Source organism: Quercus robur, chromosome 12 (assembly GCF_932294415.1).
Source record: "Quercus robur chromosome 12, dhQueRobu3.1, whole genome shotgun sequence".
NCBI lineage: Eukaryota > Viridiplantae > Streptophyta > Magnoliopsida > Fagales > Fagaceae > Quercus > Quercus robur.
The window spans coordinates 15,925,217-15,941,404 of record NC_065545.1 but is presented as its reverse complement, the minus strand read 5'-3'; the positions used below and the strand labels follow the sequence as shown (position 1 = coordinate 15,941,404).

Here is a 16,188-nt window from a genome sequence, read left to right as displayed (position 1 = left end):
TTGTGGTTTGAAATTTGACACTTTACTCACCTCTGTTAAAAATACTGCTAAATATGTGATTTTGCTTCACTTTTATGTTTCTTTTCTCAAAAAACACAAAAATACAAGATCAAATGATATTAAAAAGAATCTAGCTAAACACTGCATCATAGGACTTCAAACTACAAGTAGACAACTTAAATTTCAATTAGATTTTAGGTGGGTAAAATGTCAAATTTCAAACCATAGGTAGGTAACTTAAATTTCGGTCAAACTGTAGGTGGGTAAGTTGTAATTTACCATTTTATTTTAGCAACGATATAGACACAATAAGTTTTACAATTTTTTTTACAAGTGATGTTGGGATGTAACAAATTTTACTATACAAGAATTATAAATAGGCCTGTCACTAATCACAAAAAAGTAATCTATACATCTATTTATTATGTTGTTTAAGTCACATCAATCATATTCTTGACATATCAATTTAAAAGCTTTTTGAAGTAAAAATTGTAACATTTTTCTTTTTTATTATACACCAATTACAACATGCTTGTCACCCTTAGAATATGAAATTTGTTTTTGTGATTATACTTATTCTTTTAATTTTTCCATATTTTTACTTCTTTTGGCAAGGTCTGAAAAGCTAAAACCATGGGCATCCTCACCATCAGTTTGACCACTACAATTTCAACATTAAAAATTCAACCGTGGTTTATTTTATAAAAAAAAAAAAAAAAAAATTAAAACAGAAGTCAAATGACGCAAGTACACATGGGAATTGTTTCAATTGAAAATTTGAAGATGGAAAATATCGTCATATCTTACATATTTCGAATTCCAAAAATTTGAAATGTCCTCTATTTTGTAAAACCTTTTTACTAAATTCTTAGCTGTCTCTCAAGTGCTCTCCCACGATTACAAACTTTTTTCTCGTTCGACAAATTTACCTAATGTGGACAATTGGTTAAAATTCAAATTCCACCTGGCCCAACTTGGTCCGGAATCAAAAATAATCACCACCCCAGCTATCTTCTAGATAAATAAAAAGGACTACTTTTACTAATCAAATATTACTCCTATTGCTTCTCCAAAACAGAAAGAAAGAAAGAAAAAATTTACTCCTATTATTTTTGGATTTTGTCAAACAATAGAATTCTTAGGAGTTAGGAGAAACAATTTCATGTAAAACACACCCAATCAAACTTCTTTTTTCCACGATTTAAGGGGTTGAACTATAACTATAGCTATAGCTTTGCTTATCATAATATTAGTATTATAAATAATAATCAATCGAAATATTCATATATTGAGAAATTTGCTAGTTGTTTAGGTCCACTCGTATTACTGCCCACATATGATATAAGTCCTCTGTGAACAAAAGGAATATATATAGACATATCACCATCCCTCCCTCTCTCTCTCTCTCTCTCTCTCTCACTATCTCTCTCTGTGGGTGTGTGTTACTGCTAATGTTCAATGCTGATTAGCCCCGTAGTTGTTGTTCATGCCTCCGCTTAATTCTCCATTGAACAACACAGATTTTTCACAAAATAAAAACCAAAAATACTAATTCTCACAAGTGGATAAGACCTTCTAATCCACTCCAAATTTCCAGGAATTTCCTCGCCAGCCTAATCTTCCTTTAGATAAGAGAGGAATTTGTCACTGAATCAAAATTTCAGCCTTGACCTCTCAAAAGATCACACTTTTAGAGTCATAGCGAGACACACAGAACAGAGTCAGCTTATCCAATATAGTCTTTTTCTGCTCAACCAGCTCTTGAAGCACACAAAATCTCAAGCTAGCTAAAGCCATTTTGTTCTGTTCTTGCATTGTTCATATGGGGAACAATCACTTGAGAGAGATAGAAGGAAAACAAGCCCATGATCCTTTATTATTAGAGAAGACTAATTCTGATTCCAACAAGTTATGGTCTTCACCATTCGAGTATCGTGCAGAGCCAGTGATCATTGGTGCAGGGCCTTCAGGTTTGGCTGTAGCGGCTTCTCTCAAAAAAAAGGGCGTTCCTAGTGTTGTTCTTGAGAGATCCGATTGCATAGCCTCGTTGTGGCAGCGCAAGACCTATGATCGCCTTCGAGTTCATTTACCAAAGCAATTTTGTGAGCTTCCTTTCATGGGGTTTCCTAATGATTTCCCTACTTACCCTACTAAGGAACAATTTATAGAGTACCTAGAAGATTATGCCAACGAGTTTGATATCAAGCCACGATTCAATGAGAAAGTGGCACAAGCGGAGTATGACTGTACTCTTGGTCTTTGGCGTGTAAAGAGTGAGGGATTAAATGGTGAGATGACAGAGATTGTGTGTCGCTGGTTAGTCGCAGCCACCGGAGAAAATGCAGAGCCAGTGACGCCTAAGATTGAAGGAGAAGACGAATTTGGAGGGTCTATAAAGCATACTAGTTTGTACAAGTGTGGGGAAGAGTTTAGAAGTCAAAAAGTTTTGGTTGTGGGTTGTGGGAATTCAGGCATGGAGGTTTGTTTGGATCTTTGCAACCATGATGCTAAGCCTTCTATTGTGGTCAGAGACTCGGTAAGTATTCTTATTTCATAGCCATGTCCTCTCTCTCTCTCTCTCTCTCTCTCTCTCTCTCTCTCTCTCTCCCGCGCACCAAAGCAAGAAGCTCACTTTTTATTTTTAGCCGCTTATTGTCTCTCCAATCATGGACTTTTTTTTTATTGAACTAGGAAAAAGCCAGTATAAATCTCTCTAGGTTTCTTCTTTTTTTTTGTTTACAAAAGTTTTCCCAAAATTAAGGAAGAGAGAAAATAAATGTTGGGAAAGGCTTTTTTCAGTGTCTAAAACACTCATGTGGTTCTTCAAACATGTTTTATACAATTATAATCCCTATTGATTTTTTTTTTTTGTGCAATATGTAGAACACTCATTTCACTATGACTGTTTTGTTAACTGCTTATTGCTGTTAAGAGTTAGTGACTTCAAGTTCCAACAGTTTGTTTTAAAAGATGATTTTTTTTATTTTTTTTTAAAGTAGCTGTATTCATTTTTGGAAAGACAATTTTTTCTTTATCCTTCACTCTCTAGGAATTCTCAAGCATGCGCAATATTGTTCAGAAACGTAGGAGGTTAAAAATATTGTCAAAATCACACAACCACTTTGGCCTTTTTCTTCTTCCCTATTATGATTTTGAGTATTTTTAAAGAAACACAATCCACCCCCATTAAGCATATAAAGTATCACATAGCTTAGAGTCAAATTAGGCCTCCTAGTCCTATCAAAATAATTAGGGCCTCACACACATCAACTCCATGTCTTTTCTATGTTTCTTTTGGTCCATTTTTATTAAAGCTTTTTTGGGTGTAACTTTTTTTGGTTCGAAGGTGCACATCCTACCACGAGAGATGCTGGGAAAATCGACTTTCGGGCTGTCCATGTGGTTGCTCAAGTGGCTGCCCATGCGCCTTGTCGATCGGCTACTGCTGATTGTATCATGGCTCATTCTTGGTGACACTTCTCGATTCGGATTGGACCGGCCGAGCTTGGGTCCCCTCGAACTCAAAAACTTGTCCGGAAAGACCCCAGTCTTAGATGTCGGAACGCTTGCCAAAATCAAAAGTGGTGACATTAAGGTACTTCCCTTTTATCAAATCATATCTCACTTTATTTCACTTCCTGTTGCCAACACAAATTTTGCATAGATTTTACTATCCTTTTGTCAAATGATTGTACTTATTATTTGCTTTTCTGGATGGCACACTTGCTTTTCTTTTTATTGAATCATTTCACCAACTTTTTGCTAATTTTTGTTATTGTTTTTCACTTTAACTTGCATGACAATTTTTTGAGCCTTTCCAAATTTTGGAAACTTTTTTCCAGCCTTATTAAGAAAGACTGTTAAATCTAGCCATACATTTTGTTTTCACCAATAAATTCAAGTTTTTTTATTTAGTGGGAGAAACTATTCAATCCCACGGGCCTACACTGCCTCTAAAGATGAGAGAGAACTTCTCTCCTAGGAGTGAATAATTTCTTGAGGGTGCCAAGTAGTTCCCAAATTTAGTTGATTCTTTATGCGGAAGTTATTCTCAAGCTAAATAATTTCAAAAGTCTTAACTTTTTCAATACTGGTTTAGGTGCTTCCAAGCATTAAGCGGTTAAAACGTCACGCTGTGGAATTTGTTGATGGAAAAATGGAGAACTTTGAGGCCATTATTTTAGCAACCGGTTACAGAAGCAATGTACCCTCTTGGCTAAAGGTACCTTTCCTCTTTATCTTTTTCATTCTAGTTTTAGTTCCTTGATTCTTTAAGCCAATGTCTTTTTTTATTTGTCTGTTGCGGTTGTAGCATCATCACTTACTACCTTTATACACTATGCATCAATTACAACGAGTCATGTCTGTGAAAAATATTGTGAACTTATTTACTTATTGTTTTATTTTCCTTCCACATGTTAACCCTAGTTTCATAGACTGAAAAGGAGATTATATGGGCTTATATTGTCAGGAGGGACAAATGTTTTCAGAGAAAGATGGGTTGCCTCGAAGGCCATTTCCAAATGGTTGGAAAGGCGAGTGTGGGCTCTACGCAGTGGGGTTTACAAAACGTGGAATTCTTGGTGCGTCAGAGGATGCGAAAAGAATAGCTGAGGACATCGAACGGTATTGGAAAGGGAAGCAAAACATAAATCTACAACCTTAGCTAGCTCACTTTTGTCGAGTTTGAGATATAGAAAATCGGTCGAGAGAGAGTAAAACATTCATGCATGATTGGTGGCATCATATGTATACCCACCTTTGCTCGATCCGTTTACTTTTGCCTCAATCATCATCATGATTTGGCCGAGTTAGACACTTAGGCATTAGTTGGAGCTAGGAAGTAAAAAAATAGTGAATGACCATCAAATTTTTTCATCTACATTTTCACTTTCTTCAATCATCAATTTCTAATGCAAGTGTGAACGAGTGCAAAGTTAGTACCAAAATTGGAGGGTTTTGATGGTTTGGTACTGATGCCGGTTCTCCTCCAATTGAGGGTGAAAAAAAAAGGGTGGGGAAAGAATTGAATCGGAACTCTTTTGCTTCACAAAATGACACAAGCCAGGCAGGCCATGGGAAAGGAGGATTTCAGAGTGAAGAAAAAAAGATAGACCTCATAAGCTATTTGTACATGTTGTACATTACCGGTTTTCTCTAATTAGTAGTGTTAGGTATGACATTTTCCAGAGAAAAAAAGAAAAAAGATAGAAGAGTGTGGGGGGGGGGGGGGGTGGGAAAGTGTTATAGAGAGCCATGTTTGATAATTGTTTGTCTAGTGATATAATTATGTTTTAACCTCTATTTAGTATTTTCCCGTAGGGCTTCGATGAGAGTATTAACGTTTTGATGTTTTCCTCTGGTGTAGCATTGTATGGAATTCAATTCAACATTGAGTTTTTGGGTGTATCCGAGACAACTTGAAGAGAAAAATGACTTATAATGAAAATCCCTTCTTTTTTTATTCTTTTGCCTACAACTTGTACCAGTTTAATTATTTCTTTCATGCATTTTCGCTTTCGAAATGATTTCATTCCAAGTAGTAGCTAGGACCACCACTTAATTTGAAGCAGAAAAGATTCTATTAACTGCATACAATTCCCATATCAATTGTCATGACTCAAGACTCGGTCTTTTCTAATTTTGTTGCATCGATCACCTACTCTAGAAAATTGATGTATCTATTTTCTATTTTTCATTGAGGTTATGTCATATGTGATGCATATTATACGTCTATAATATTTTAGGATAAACTATGAATTTGGTTTTTATCATTTACACTATATTTCAATTTGGTTCCTAACTTTTCAATATTGTGTCAATTTAGTCTCTGTACTTATCTCTTAGATGAAAATTACTGACGTGACAAACAACTAAAAAAAAAAAAAAAAATTCCGTTGATATAGCAATAGACTAATTTTTTAATTTCCATTCAAGAGATAATAACAGAACCTAAATTGACATGACAGTAAAAGATTAAGTTGTAAAGGATATAAATCAAATACTTAGTTTATCCTATTTTTTAGTTTCAACTCAAAAAAATAGGAAGCCAAACCCTAGCATTATTGAAAAAGAAAAGTTAGGAAGTACATTTATAGATCTCACGCCTGTGTATCAGAGTGTCATGACATCAAGCATGCGGACTGACTGGTTCATTTTTGGATCTTTGACTGTTATAGGAATTTCAATCCAAAGCTTGCTAATTTGGATTTGTTCACTATCGAAAAGTATTTTTCTCCATTTGCTCAAAGTGATTTCAATCCTTGTCACACTTTTTTTTAAAGGAGGGCTCTGCCAGAGAGTACCCACTTCCACTCACAGCTGTTTGAGCAAAAAAAAAAGCTTTCATTTCCCATTCTGAGGATAGTTGAAGTAGCACGCAGCTGTAATATTCTTGGAATCTTCATAATCATAAATAAGAAAGAAAGGAATTCCCACTCTTTTTTTTTTTTTTTTTTTGGAGGGAAAAAGGAATTCCCACATGGTGTAAATTAAATTCCCTTACTAGTGTCAGTTCTGAAATGCTGACACTTTCTGCGGAGGGTTTTTATTTTTTAGAATTTATTTGTCTCTGTATTCAAGCCACAAAGAAAAAGAGGAAAATTTGTTACAAGAAAGTGGTTTGATTATCCACAATTTTGTTGGTCGATGTAAATATGTAATGCATAAAATGGAGAAAATGAAATCTCAGCACCTCTCAATCCCATCAAGGGAGAGACTAAAGATGTTCCAGGTATATGTGAGACTAGTAAGATTGACTATAACCAACTCTTGCTCTAGTTGTTCACATTATCACAATCAGTATCCCGCTTTTTCTTTTTCTTTTTTTTTTTTTTTTCCTTCTCAAAATATATTCCTAAAAATCTTAATATCCCGAACTAAGAGGAAATGGAAATTCAAGAAAGTGATTTTCATTATCCAATCCTTTTGAATTCTCATGAGAGACAACACTCCTCTCCTTTCCTCTCTTATCTCCCAATCTAAAGAAGGAGAAGAAGCATAACCACAAAAACCAAGGGGCTGTTTGGTAAGAGTATTTAAATATAATTTTTTGTTTTGCAATCCATAAAATGGAGGGTTCCACATTTGAATTTATTGTTTGGCTAATATTTTTTAAATACAATTTTCAAAAAACTGTATCCTATTTTCCTAATTTAAATCAGGATTTTGAAAACGGCTTAGGAGGTGTTTTCAGAATACAGAAAATGTTTTTAATGACATAGTTGTAAATAAATTGAAAACAGTGGACTTCACATATTTGTTTTAAACTCTTTTATCTCTTAAATTTAGGAGTTTATCTTTATCACAAAAAAGAATTCTCACACTTCAAATTTGAAACTTATCATTTAAAAAAAAAAAAAAACATGATGAGCTCTATTCGCTCATCATTATCCGTAAAAAAATAAAATAAAATAAAATAAAGGTAATCTATAGATTTTACACGTTACTTTTTGTAATTTTTTTTTTTTAAATCTCAAAAATAGAAATGATCTTCCAAACAATTATTTTTATTTTTAGTATTTTGAAAATTGCTCTTAAAAGTGTGAGCCAAACACGTAAAATATAAAAATTAGTTTCAAGTTCAAATTTTTGAAAATTGTTTTTATACTGTTTTGAAAAAAAAAAAAACAAAAATCCTTCTACCAATTAGGCCCTAAAATGTAAAGAATTCGTTCTAACTCTACTGTATACATTATTCTAAAAATTGATTTATATATAATATGCCTATATCTAAACTATTATTTAAGGGGCTTCCCATATTTGGACCGATTTTTTTTTATTCCAAAATACCCCTACACCCCTAGGTTTAAGTAGAGACAAAATTAAAGGATAGTTTGGTAAAAATACATGTCTAACTTGCACTAAAACATTACCTACAAAATAGGAACACTCTTCTACTAACCCATTTTTTCAAAGCAACTATAAGTTTTTTTTTTTTTTTTTTTTTTTTTTTTTTTTTTTAAAATAGGAAAACAAGTTAAACAACCTGTTGTTTTTTTCTAAATAAATAAATAAACCCATGTTTATCCAAAAAAAACTATAAAAAAATAGATATATACACTTTTTTTTTTTTTGATATGTAGATACACCTTTAACTCCCACTAAAATGTTGCCTACAAAATAAGACCACTCTCTTGATGGTTTTCAAATTACTTTATCCATTTATTAAAAATTTTTAAAAATTAAAACAAGCACACATTTTTTTGTAAAAACACATCTGTCATACTGATTAAAAAAAAAAAAAAACCAATTGTACATCCACATTTTAGTCATACACACAACTCCAAACTTCTACCCAACAAATTTAAATCTCCTCAATATAATTAAGTAGTTATAATGTTATCAAATTACTTCCCATCTCTTCCATAGCAAAAAAAAAAAAAAAAAATTTAATTCCCAGCTCCATCCTCAAGTCTCTGCTTTTTATACTAAGAGGAACAAACATTTTTGCATTTTAGTAATAGGTGACTACGTGCTAGAGGAAGCCACTCAAAAAGGTATTTACTCATCATTTTCTTTCTGTTCATGTCAAATAATTTAAGTTTTTATGTTTTTGGAACCTCTATCACCAAATTCTATTTAATACTACCTGTTCTATAACTTCTTTTGGAATTTGATGATTACAGCATATTAATTAAGCTCAAAAGCTATGAGACTTACATAGCGGATGTGTTATCTAACTGCAATTTTGGTTAGTTTGTCTCTTCTAATTTTTATTTTTATTTTAGATAAACATTTACATGTGATATATATGTATTCGTTGTGATAATTTCTATTCTTCTTGATCAATGTTAGTAAAGTGTTACAGTCACCGCATAAATAGATACAGGAAAAAGAAGCTCTACTTATAAAAACAAAAGATCTTTTCTACGTGTTCTTGCTCAAACAAAAAAGGCTTTTCCATCTCAACTAGTATGTCATTTTTTTTTAGGAAAGCAACAGGTATGTTAATGTACATATTTCTTTTATTTTTATTTTTTTAATAAAGAAATAAATAGTCTTCTAACACTTTTTTTTATTTATTTTTATCACAGTCACCGACAATTTGTCTATTGGTGAGGATTATGCAATTTGTAGTTGGTTTTTGTTGAATTCGGGTAGGTTACTTTTGCTATTCCTTATTCTAATTATATGGACTTTGAAGTACTTTTCTTTATTTCAATATTTCCTTATCATTATTTTATTTTATTTTTGTATGATATGCATTTGTGGGTTATATCTTACTCATTACCTTAAAAAAAAAAATGGAATACTCATTGCTTTTCTTTTATTACAAAATGGAATATTCATTGCTTTTCTTCGATTACAATATTACAGTATGTTCGTAGAATTTTGTTTAAAAAAAAAAATTGATTACAATATTACAGTACGTAAAACTTTGTTTTTATTTTTATTTTTAACTTTTGTGCAATTTGGGAATAGTCATTGCTTTTCTTTGATTACAATATTACAGTGCGTAGAACTTTGGAGGATACTCTCTCTGTGTCTTAGTTTTTTTTCTAATAAAAGTCTTTGTATTAAAAAAAAAAGGCTTTGCAATTTGGATAAGTATCAAATGAATTACTCCACTATTTACCAAAAAAGATGATCATGTTAGGAAATTTAGACCCCAGTTGATAGAATTAACAAGTCTTAAACCCAAGTTGTTAATTAGATTTATTATGAATAAACCTTATTAAAACAAATAAACATCAATATCATGCATAGCAAAATAGTAAATAGGATAAGATATGATGACCTAGGAAAACCTATGAAACAAACTAGTTTCACAGTAAAAAACCTGGAGGGAAATCTTCCCAAAAAGCAATTCACTATAGTAAAAAGAAGTTTCAGATTTGGTACAAAACTTTTGTCCCTAGGCTCTACAGTCCCCGTAGATGAATTTACAGTAGAAACCTTCTACTGCTTTAGAACCTCTGAACTCTTTAATATATGAACGCCATTTAATGCACAAATCCCAGTACATGACTAACCAAAGATGCACGGATCCTAGTACGTGACTAACTCCAGCAACTTGAAGATGTTGTTGGCTGCAAAGTTCTTCACTTCATCAACAATGAAGATTAAGAAGTACTTGGTTACAAAACCCTAAGGGGCAAAAGACGTAGTAACTTCTTGCAAAGAGAATAAGGCACTAGGTCACTTTCTGCATGTGTTCTCTACGTATAACGGCCTTTAAAATAAGTCTTATATATGTCTAGAGTTATGAGAAAAGAAACCCTACACATACATGTCAGTTAGGGCCAAAAATCAGATCTGCAAATTCTTTTTTCGTAGATCTCAACAAAATCAGCTTCTGTCAAGTTTCGTTCCTAAGTCTCGATAGATACTGTTTCTGTCAAGGTATCTGTCGAGTTTTAATGAACAGCTTTAATGAACAGTTTTTCTTCACTTGTTTATTGGTCCAATCTTCATGGCTTTAATATTTGACTTGAACTCTTATTTCTTGAAGTACTAAACTCATCCTAGATCTACCCAATTACAAGTAAAGTGCATTTTGTTAAAGGATTAGCCAATTATATAAAATATGTCCTTAATAATTTTCCTCTTTAGCAATCCGTGACAAAACCACAACAAAACAACTAATCATGAGAGAAGTCTTAAATTACTTAACTTATAACCACTTGTTGTATTACAAACTCTTGAAAAACTTTGCAAGAAAAGAGTTCACGGCATGATAGACTTTCACAACCTGTCTTTTTGAAACACTTGAAAAAAAACTCATCAAGGCATTATGTGTGAAACAGAAATAAAGATTGCATACATAAAGAAACATGAGTATAAAGATAGAGAAGAAACAACACATGTAAAGATAGGTAAAGAAGACATACATCATCATATATATATATATATATCAAAGATAAGCACAATGTATGTAAAAATGATCACAAGACCGGTGTACAAGAAGCTAAAAGAAGCTCCTAAAAATACAAGGAGGTAAACACTCCCCCTAACAAGATGAAACACAATTCCCTCTTACAAAGGCTTGTATTTCTCCCCCTAACTTGTAGAATCTTAAAAAGAAATCACATTTTCTCCCCCTTTTTGTCATGATTGACAAAGAGTACAAGAAGTTATAAAGCTTCACCCGAGAAACATAAAGATGATCAAAGGACACAAGGAATCCATATAAATGTATGAATGTAATGAAACAAGATGCTATAGATGACAAGATAATAGAAAGATGCAAAACATGTAAAAAACAATGCATGCAAAAAGGTCTCGACAGATTGAGAAGCTGTCGAGTTGCTAACGAGCTAGTAGAGAGCAAATAAAATTACCTCGATAGATCCAGATATGTGTTGAGAATCTATCGAGAAGCTACCCAAAAATCTCGATGGATCAAGAATCTGTCGAGAATGTATCGAGCAGACAGATAGCACAAAAATTTGGCTCAATGGATCGACCTAGCTGTTGAGAAGCTATCGAGGTCAAATCCAGAAATGTCGATAGAAGAAACTTATGTCGAGCTACTGTCAAGAAGCTATCGAGCAGCTGTCGAGAAGAGAGAAACAAGGTTTTCCAAGGGAGGAAAAATACACAAGATGAAAAGGCAACAAGATGACTACTCAAACAAGCATCCAAGCAACAAGTTAAGCACTCAAACATAGCTCAAATCTAGATGTAAAGTATTTCTAGATCAAAAGACACACATACATACTAAACAAGTCTAACCAATTTTATTTTTCAAAAACAAGTTAAGACAGTTTAGCAAGCATATATAAACACATGTATCCTTTGTGATGGCCAAATCACATTGTACCTGCATATGTATTAAGAGTAGCAAAGAATTTGCGTATTGTGTATAAAATAAAGCAAGAGTGCATAAGTGTCTCATATTATGAAGATTTGAGACATGAGAAAATCAAATACACTCACATATAATTGATAATTATCAGAAAATCAGTAAGTTGGATGGTGCGGACTTTGATGATTTGGAGGGCCCAAAAAAGAAGAAAACAAAGATCAGAGGAGACCGGGGTTGACCGGTCGCAAATCCTCCAATGATGAAGTTAGTTATTCTCTTCCGAAAATATAGAATTCCAAACTTCTGGGGGTTGTCTTTTTAGGAAGTCAGAGCATACCTTTAATTGTCGGAGATAAGTGTTTATATAGGTTTAGGGAAACAGTTATTTATTTGAAAACTTCCCCTAAAATTAAGGAGCTCGGAAAACTCGGTGGTAACTTCCATAACTGCTATGGAAGTTACATCACTCGGTCTTGTTTTCCATAACCGCTATTGGGAATGGTTTTTAGTAATAAACCTTGGTTCTTGTGATCGGTAGGAATGTGGGGGTCATCCAAGACTTATGCAGAGTTGGGATGTATAGAGGTCATCTGCACATTTTATGGACGGACGAACTTGGAGTTCGTTTATTTTCTAGTACACCATCAGTTGCCCCCTTGTCCATGGGTCATCTAGGGAGATGTGTAGCCTGATGCCATTCCACGTGTCACGATTTTATTGGTGACTAGTCACATAGGTTCATGTGGGGGTCATCCAAGACTTATGTAGAGTTGGGATGTATAGAGGTCATCTGCACATTTTATGGACAGACGAACTTGGAGTTCGTTTATTTTATAGTACACCATCAGTTGCCCCCTTGTCCATGGGTCATCTAGGGAGATGTGTAGCCTGATGCCATTCCACGTGTCACGATTTTATTGGTGACTAGTCACGTAGGTTCTTTTTTTTAGGAGTACGCCACGTGTCATCTTTCGGTTGGTTGTGTCATTTCAGATGCCAAAGTTTGCTGCCTATAAATAGTGGGATTCCCACGTTACCCTTCACATTTCTGAAATTTTCTTCCTTGAGATTCTTCGTCTTAGTGCCTCGTTTAGAAGTTTCCCGCGTCCATAATTTTCCTTCGTCTAAATCTAGGTATTTTCCTCATCCTTACCCTTAAGTTTTAAGTTTTCTTAAGAAATGTCAGAGATTGTCCTTTCTTCGTCTAGCACTAGTGTTGATAAGGCCATAGATGAGTATCACGACCCTAGTAGTTTTAGTGGTTTTAGTGATAATAGTAGTAGTGGTAGTAATAGCACCAGTGGGGGAAACACCACAGACGAGTACACGTCTGGTGTCCCTGGGGTTCCTTTAGAGGTTCTTCAGGAAGGACTTAGGACGAGAGCCGAGTCTGAGTCTAAAGCTGGTACTAGTGCTCCCTCGTTTACTGTTCAAGACAAGGAGGAGATTGTCTATAGTTGTGCTACAGGGGTCGCTTCTAAGATAGACGAGAAAAGACTAGACTCCCTTAAGACTTGGTATCAAATTCCTAATGACCTAAACCCCAGGTTACCTGTGCATGGGGAGTGGTGTTGCCAACCTCATTTTGGTGTTGGCATCTATAAGGCTTACCTTTTGGGAGGTCTGAGGTTGCCTCTTAATGCCTTTGCCAGGGAGTTGCTCACTAGGTTGGGGTTAGGTATATGCCAGTTCAACCCCAATGCTTGGAGGTTAATTATCTCCATGCAAGTTTTATGGAGGGAGGTGTTTGAGGAGGATCATCCTCTTACTGTGAACGAGTTCCTCTACTGCTATAAACCCTCCGAAATTAACCAATCCCTTGGTTTTTATCAGTTCACAGCTAGAGGGAAAGATTTTAGACTAATAAAGTCCTTGGTTACCTCAGATAGGAATTGGAAGACGGAGTTCTTCTTCGTCTCTGGTTTCTGGGCTAGACGCTCTATTGAGGTTGATAAGGACCCGTTTCCTCCCTACACAGGAGAATTAGGGAACCTTCATCCTGAAGGCATTCTCATAGTTGTCATTTTGTTATTTATTATATTTATTTTCAATCATGGTCATCTGACAATTCTATTTTCCCTTCTTTTTTCAGGTGTTAGATGACCTCATTTAAGCATATTCTACCTTGAACGAGTCCAAAAGGCTCGTCTATACACTGATAGGACGTTCCATTTTTTGGTGAGTCTCCGACGTCTTGCTGTTTGGGGGTTAGGCCTTGAGCCGTCCATCGAAGCACTTGCTCACAAATTAACTGTCCGTGGACGTAAGTTTTCTTTCCTTATTTTCCATTTCATCTTTCTTTTCTCCATTTTTTTTTAACTGACGTCTCTCTCTAATTTTTTTTTTTTTAAGGGATGGCAACAATGAAGGAGAACAAGGGTAAAGAAGTGATGGACGAGGTAGTTAAGTAGGGGGTGCAATCCCAGCCTCGTCCATCAGTAGGTGATAAAAGAAAAAGTCTATCACAAGGAGTTGACTTGGGGAACCTCCCAAGTAGGCGTAGGGAGAAAAAGGCCAAGCATAGGTCGTCCAAGCCTCAGGACGTCCATTCCACTTCTATCCTCCCCGTCCAAGATCCCCCTGTCCAGATTCTTGGTGTTGATTTAGAGCCCAAGGATCCTCCGTCCGTGCAGATCCCATCCATAGTTAATGAACCTACCTCGTCTCACCCTTCTCAACAGGTACCTTAAAACCTTATTGGAAATGAGGATTTAGCTTGGGAAAGGTTTGAGAAGGTTGTGACAGATGAGTATGTGATGGCATGTTATGACATGTCTTTGAAGGATTTTGAGCACTCTGGTGTTCATGACCTTTTCAAGGTATGCAATTCTTTAATTTTTTACTTTTTTTATTTTTTTTAAACTTCGTTGCTATCAGTAATGTATTTCGTCTAACAAAATTTTAATTTATGTAGGCAATGTCCAAGTTCATTGACGCGTCCAAGTAGGTAACAGAGCTGGACAAGATGAGGATCCTGTTGCAGACGAGGATCTAGGAGGTTAAGGATGAGTGCAAAAAGTGGGTTGAGGTGGCGGCTAAGGCCAAGGAAGAAGCTAAGGAGCTGCAAAACCATGTTGAGGAACTAAAGATTGATATTATAGAGAAGGATACTCGTCTTGATCACCTCCAAAAGAGGAATGACGAGTTGAGTGCCCTTCTTGAAAAAGCAAAGGGAGACGCAGTTGCAGAGTTCAAGGCGTCCAAGCAATACACTGACTTGCTAGATACCAACTATGTGGCTGGGTTTGAAGATTTCAGGATGGACGCTACGGAAAACTTCCTTGAAGTTGACTTTAGCTCCATCAAACTCAACCTTGGTGGTGCGGCTACAAGCTCCCTCCTTTAGACAAGCTCAGAAAATGTCAACATTGAGGACGATGCTAGCACCCAACCTAACCAAGACGACCCTAATGCTGATGCCCCCCTATGAGGACAAAGCTTTTATATTTTCATTTCTCTTCTTTTTTTTTTTTTTTTGGTCCATTGTTTTGGACCACTAAATGTAACTCAAGTACGTTTATCTCGTCCATCGTTTTAGGACGAGTTTCTCAAACAGTTGTTAATATTTACTTTATATAAGAGTTTTTGGATGTAGGTTGTCCACCCTTTTCTTTAACGAATGACAGTTTGTTTCCTTCATTTTTCTTTTGTTTACTAAATATGTTGCATGGGCGAACTTTTTTGGGATCCAGGGTATTGATCTCAACCTTGGCTCGTCCATGATAAGAATTCGTTCATGTTCAGCATTGTCCCTCATCCATAGGTTGGACAATTCTTTGCTCGTATTGAGGTAAGTTGCTAGTTTTCACTCGTCCAAAGACTGGATTGGTTAATCAAATTCCTTTATGGATTTTTTCTTTTGAGTGCACGTTTTTCTCTCGTCCATTAATTGGACAAATATTAGGCTTTTCCTCGTCCATTGATTAAATGAATACACCTTTATTTCACTTTGCTTTATCCTCATTAAGGAAAGCTTATAGACGTTACATCCCTGCGTCCGGAGAATTTACCCGTCTTAGGCCTTAGCCTTTTAGTGTATGAAATTATGGAGGTAAGATTTATACATCACATGTATTTGAAAATTCAAACCACATTCATAATATAAACATCGTCCATAAGTATGGCACATGCTTAGAAGCTAGCGCCTTATTCATACAAACATCGAAGTTCATGACTTCGTCCATAGTTAATTTAAAACTACTAGACTCTCAAGGAGTTAAAACATAATATATAATGTTAACAACACATGCAACAAAAAGAAAAATAAACTCTGGCTCGTCTAGGTCTCGTCCAAGACAATGCTTGTCTAGGCTGATATTTTACTGATAATACCTCCTTAGGTGTTCAACACTCCAAGGATGTTCCAATTTCCTCCCGTCCAAGGTTTCCAGATAGTAGAACCCTTGCCCTTTGCAATTGATAATCTTGGAAGGTCCCTC

General features: G+C 35.0%; 1 protein-coding gene across 1 annotated transcript; it reads left to right on the top strand.

The window, feature by feature from the left end:
• Positions 1-1,370: 1,370 nt before the first annotated feature.
• Positions 1,371-5,464, top strand: LOC126709571 (indole-3-pyruvate monooxygenase YUCCA6-like). The gene is made up of 4 exons (XM_050409863.1): positions 1,371-2,536; positions 3,347-3,595; positions 4,100-4,222; positions 4,472-5,464. The coding sequence occupies exons 1-4, from the start codon at positions 1,823-1,825 to the stop codon at positions 4,664-4,666; spliced, it is 1,281 nt and encodes a 426-aa protein (XP_050265820.1). The 5' UTR covers positions 1,371-1,822; the 3' UTR covers positions 4,667-5,464.
• The last annotated feature ends 10,724 nt before the right edge of the window (positions 5,465-16,188 follow it).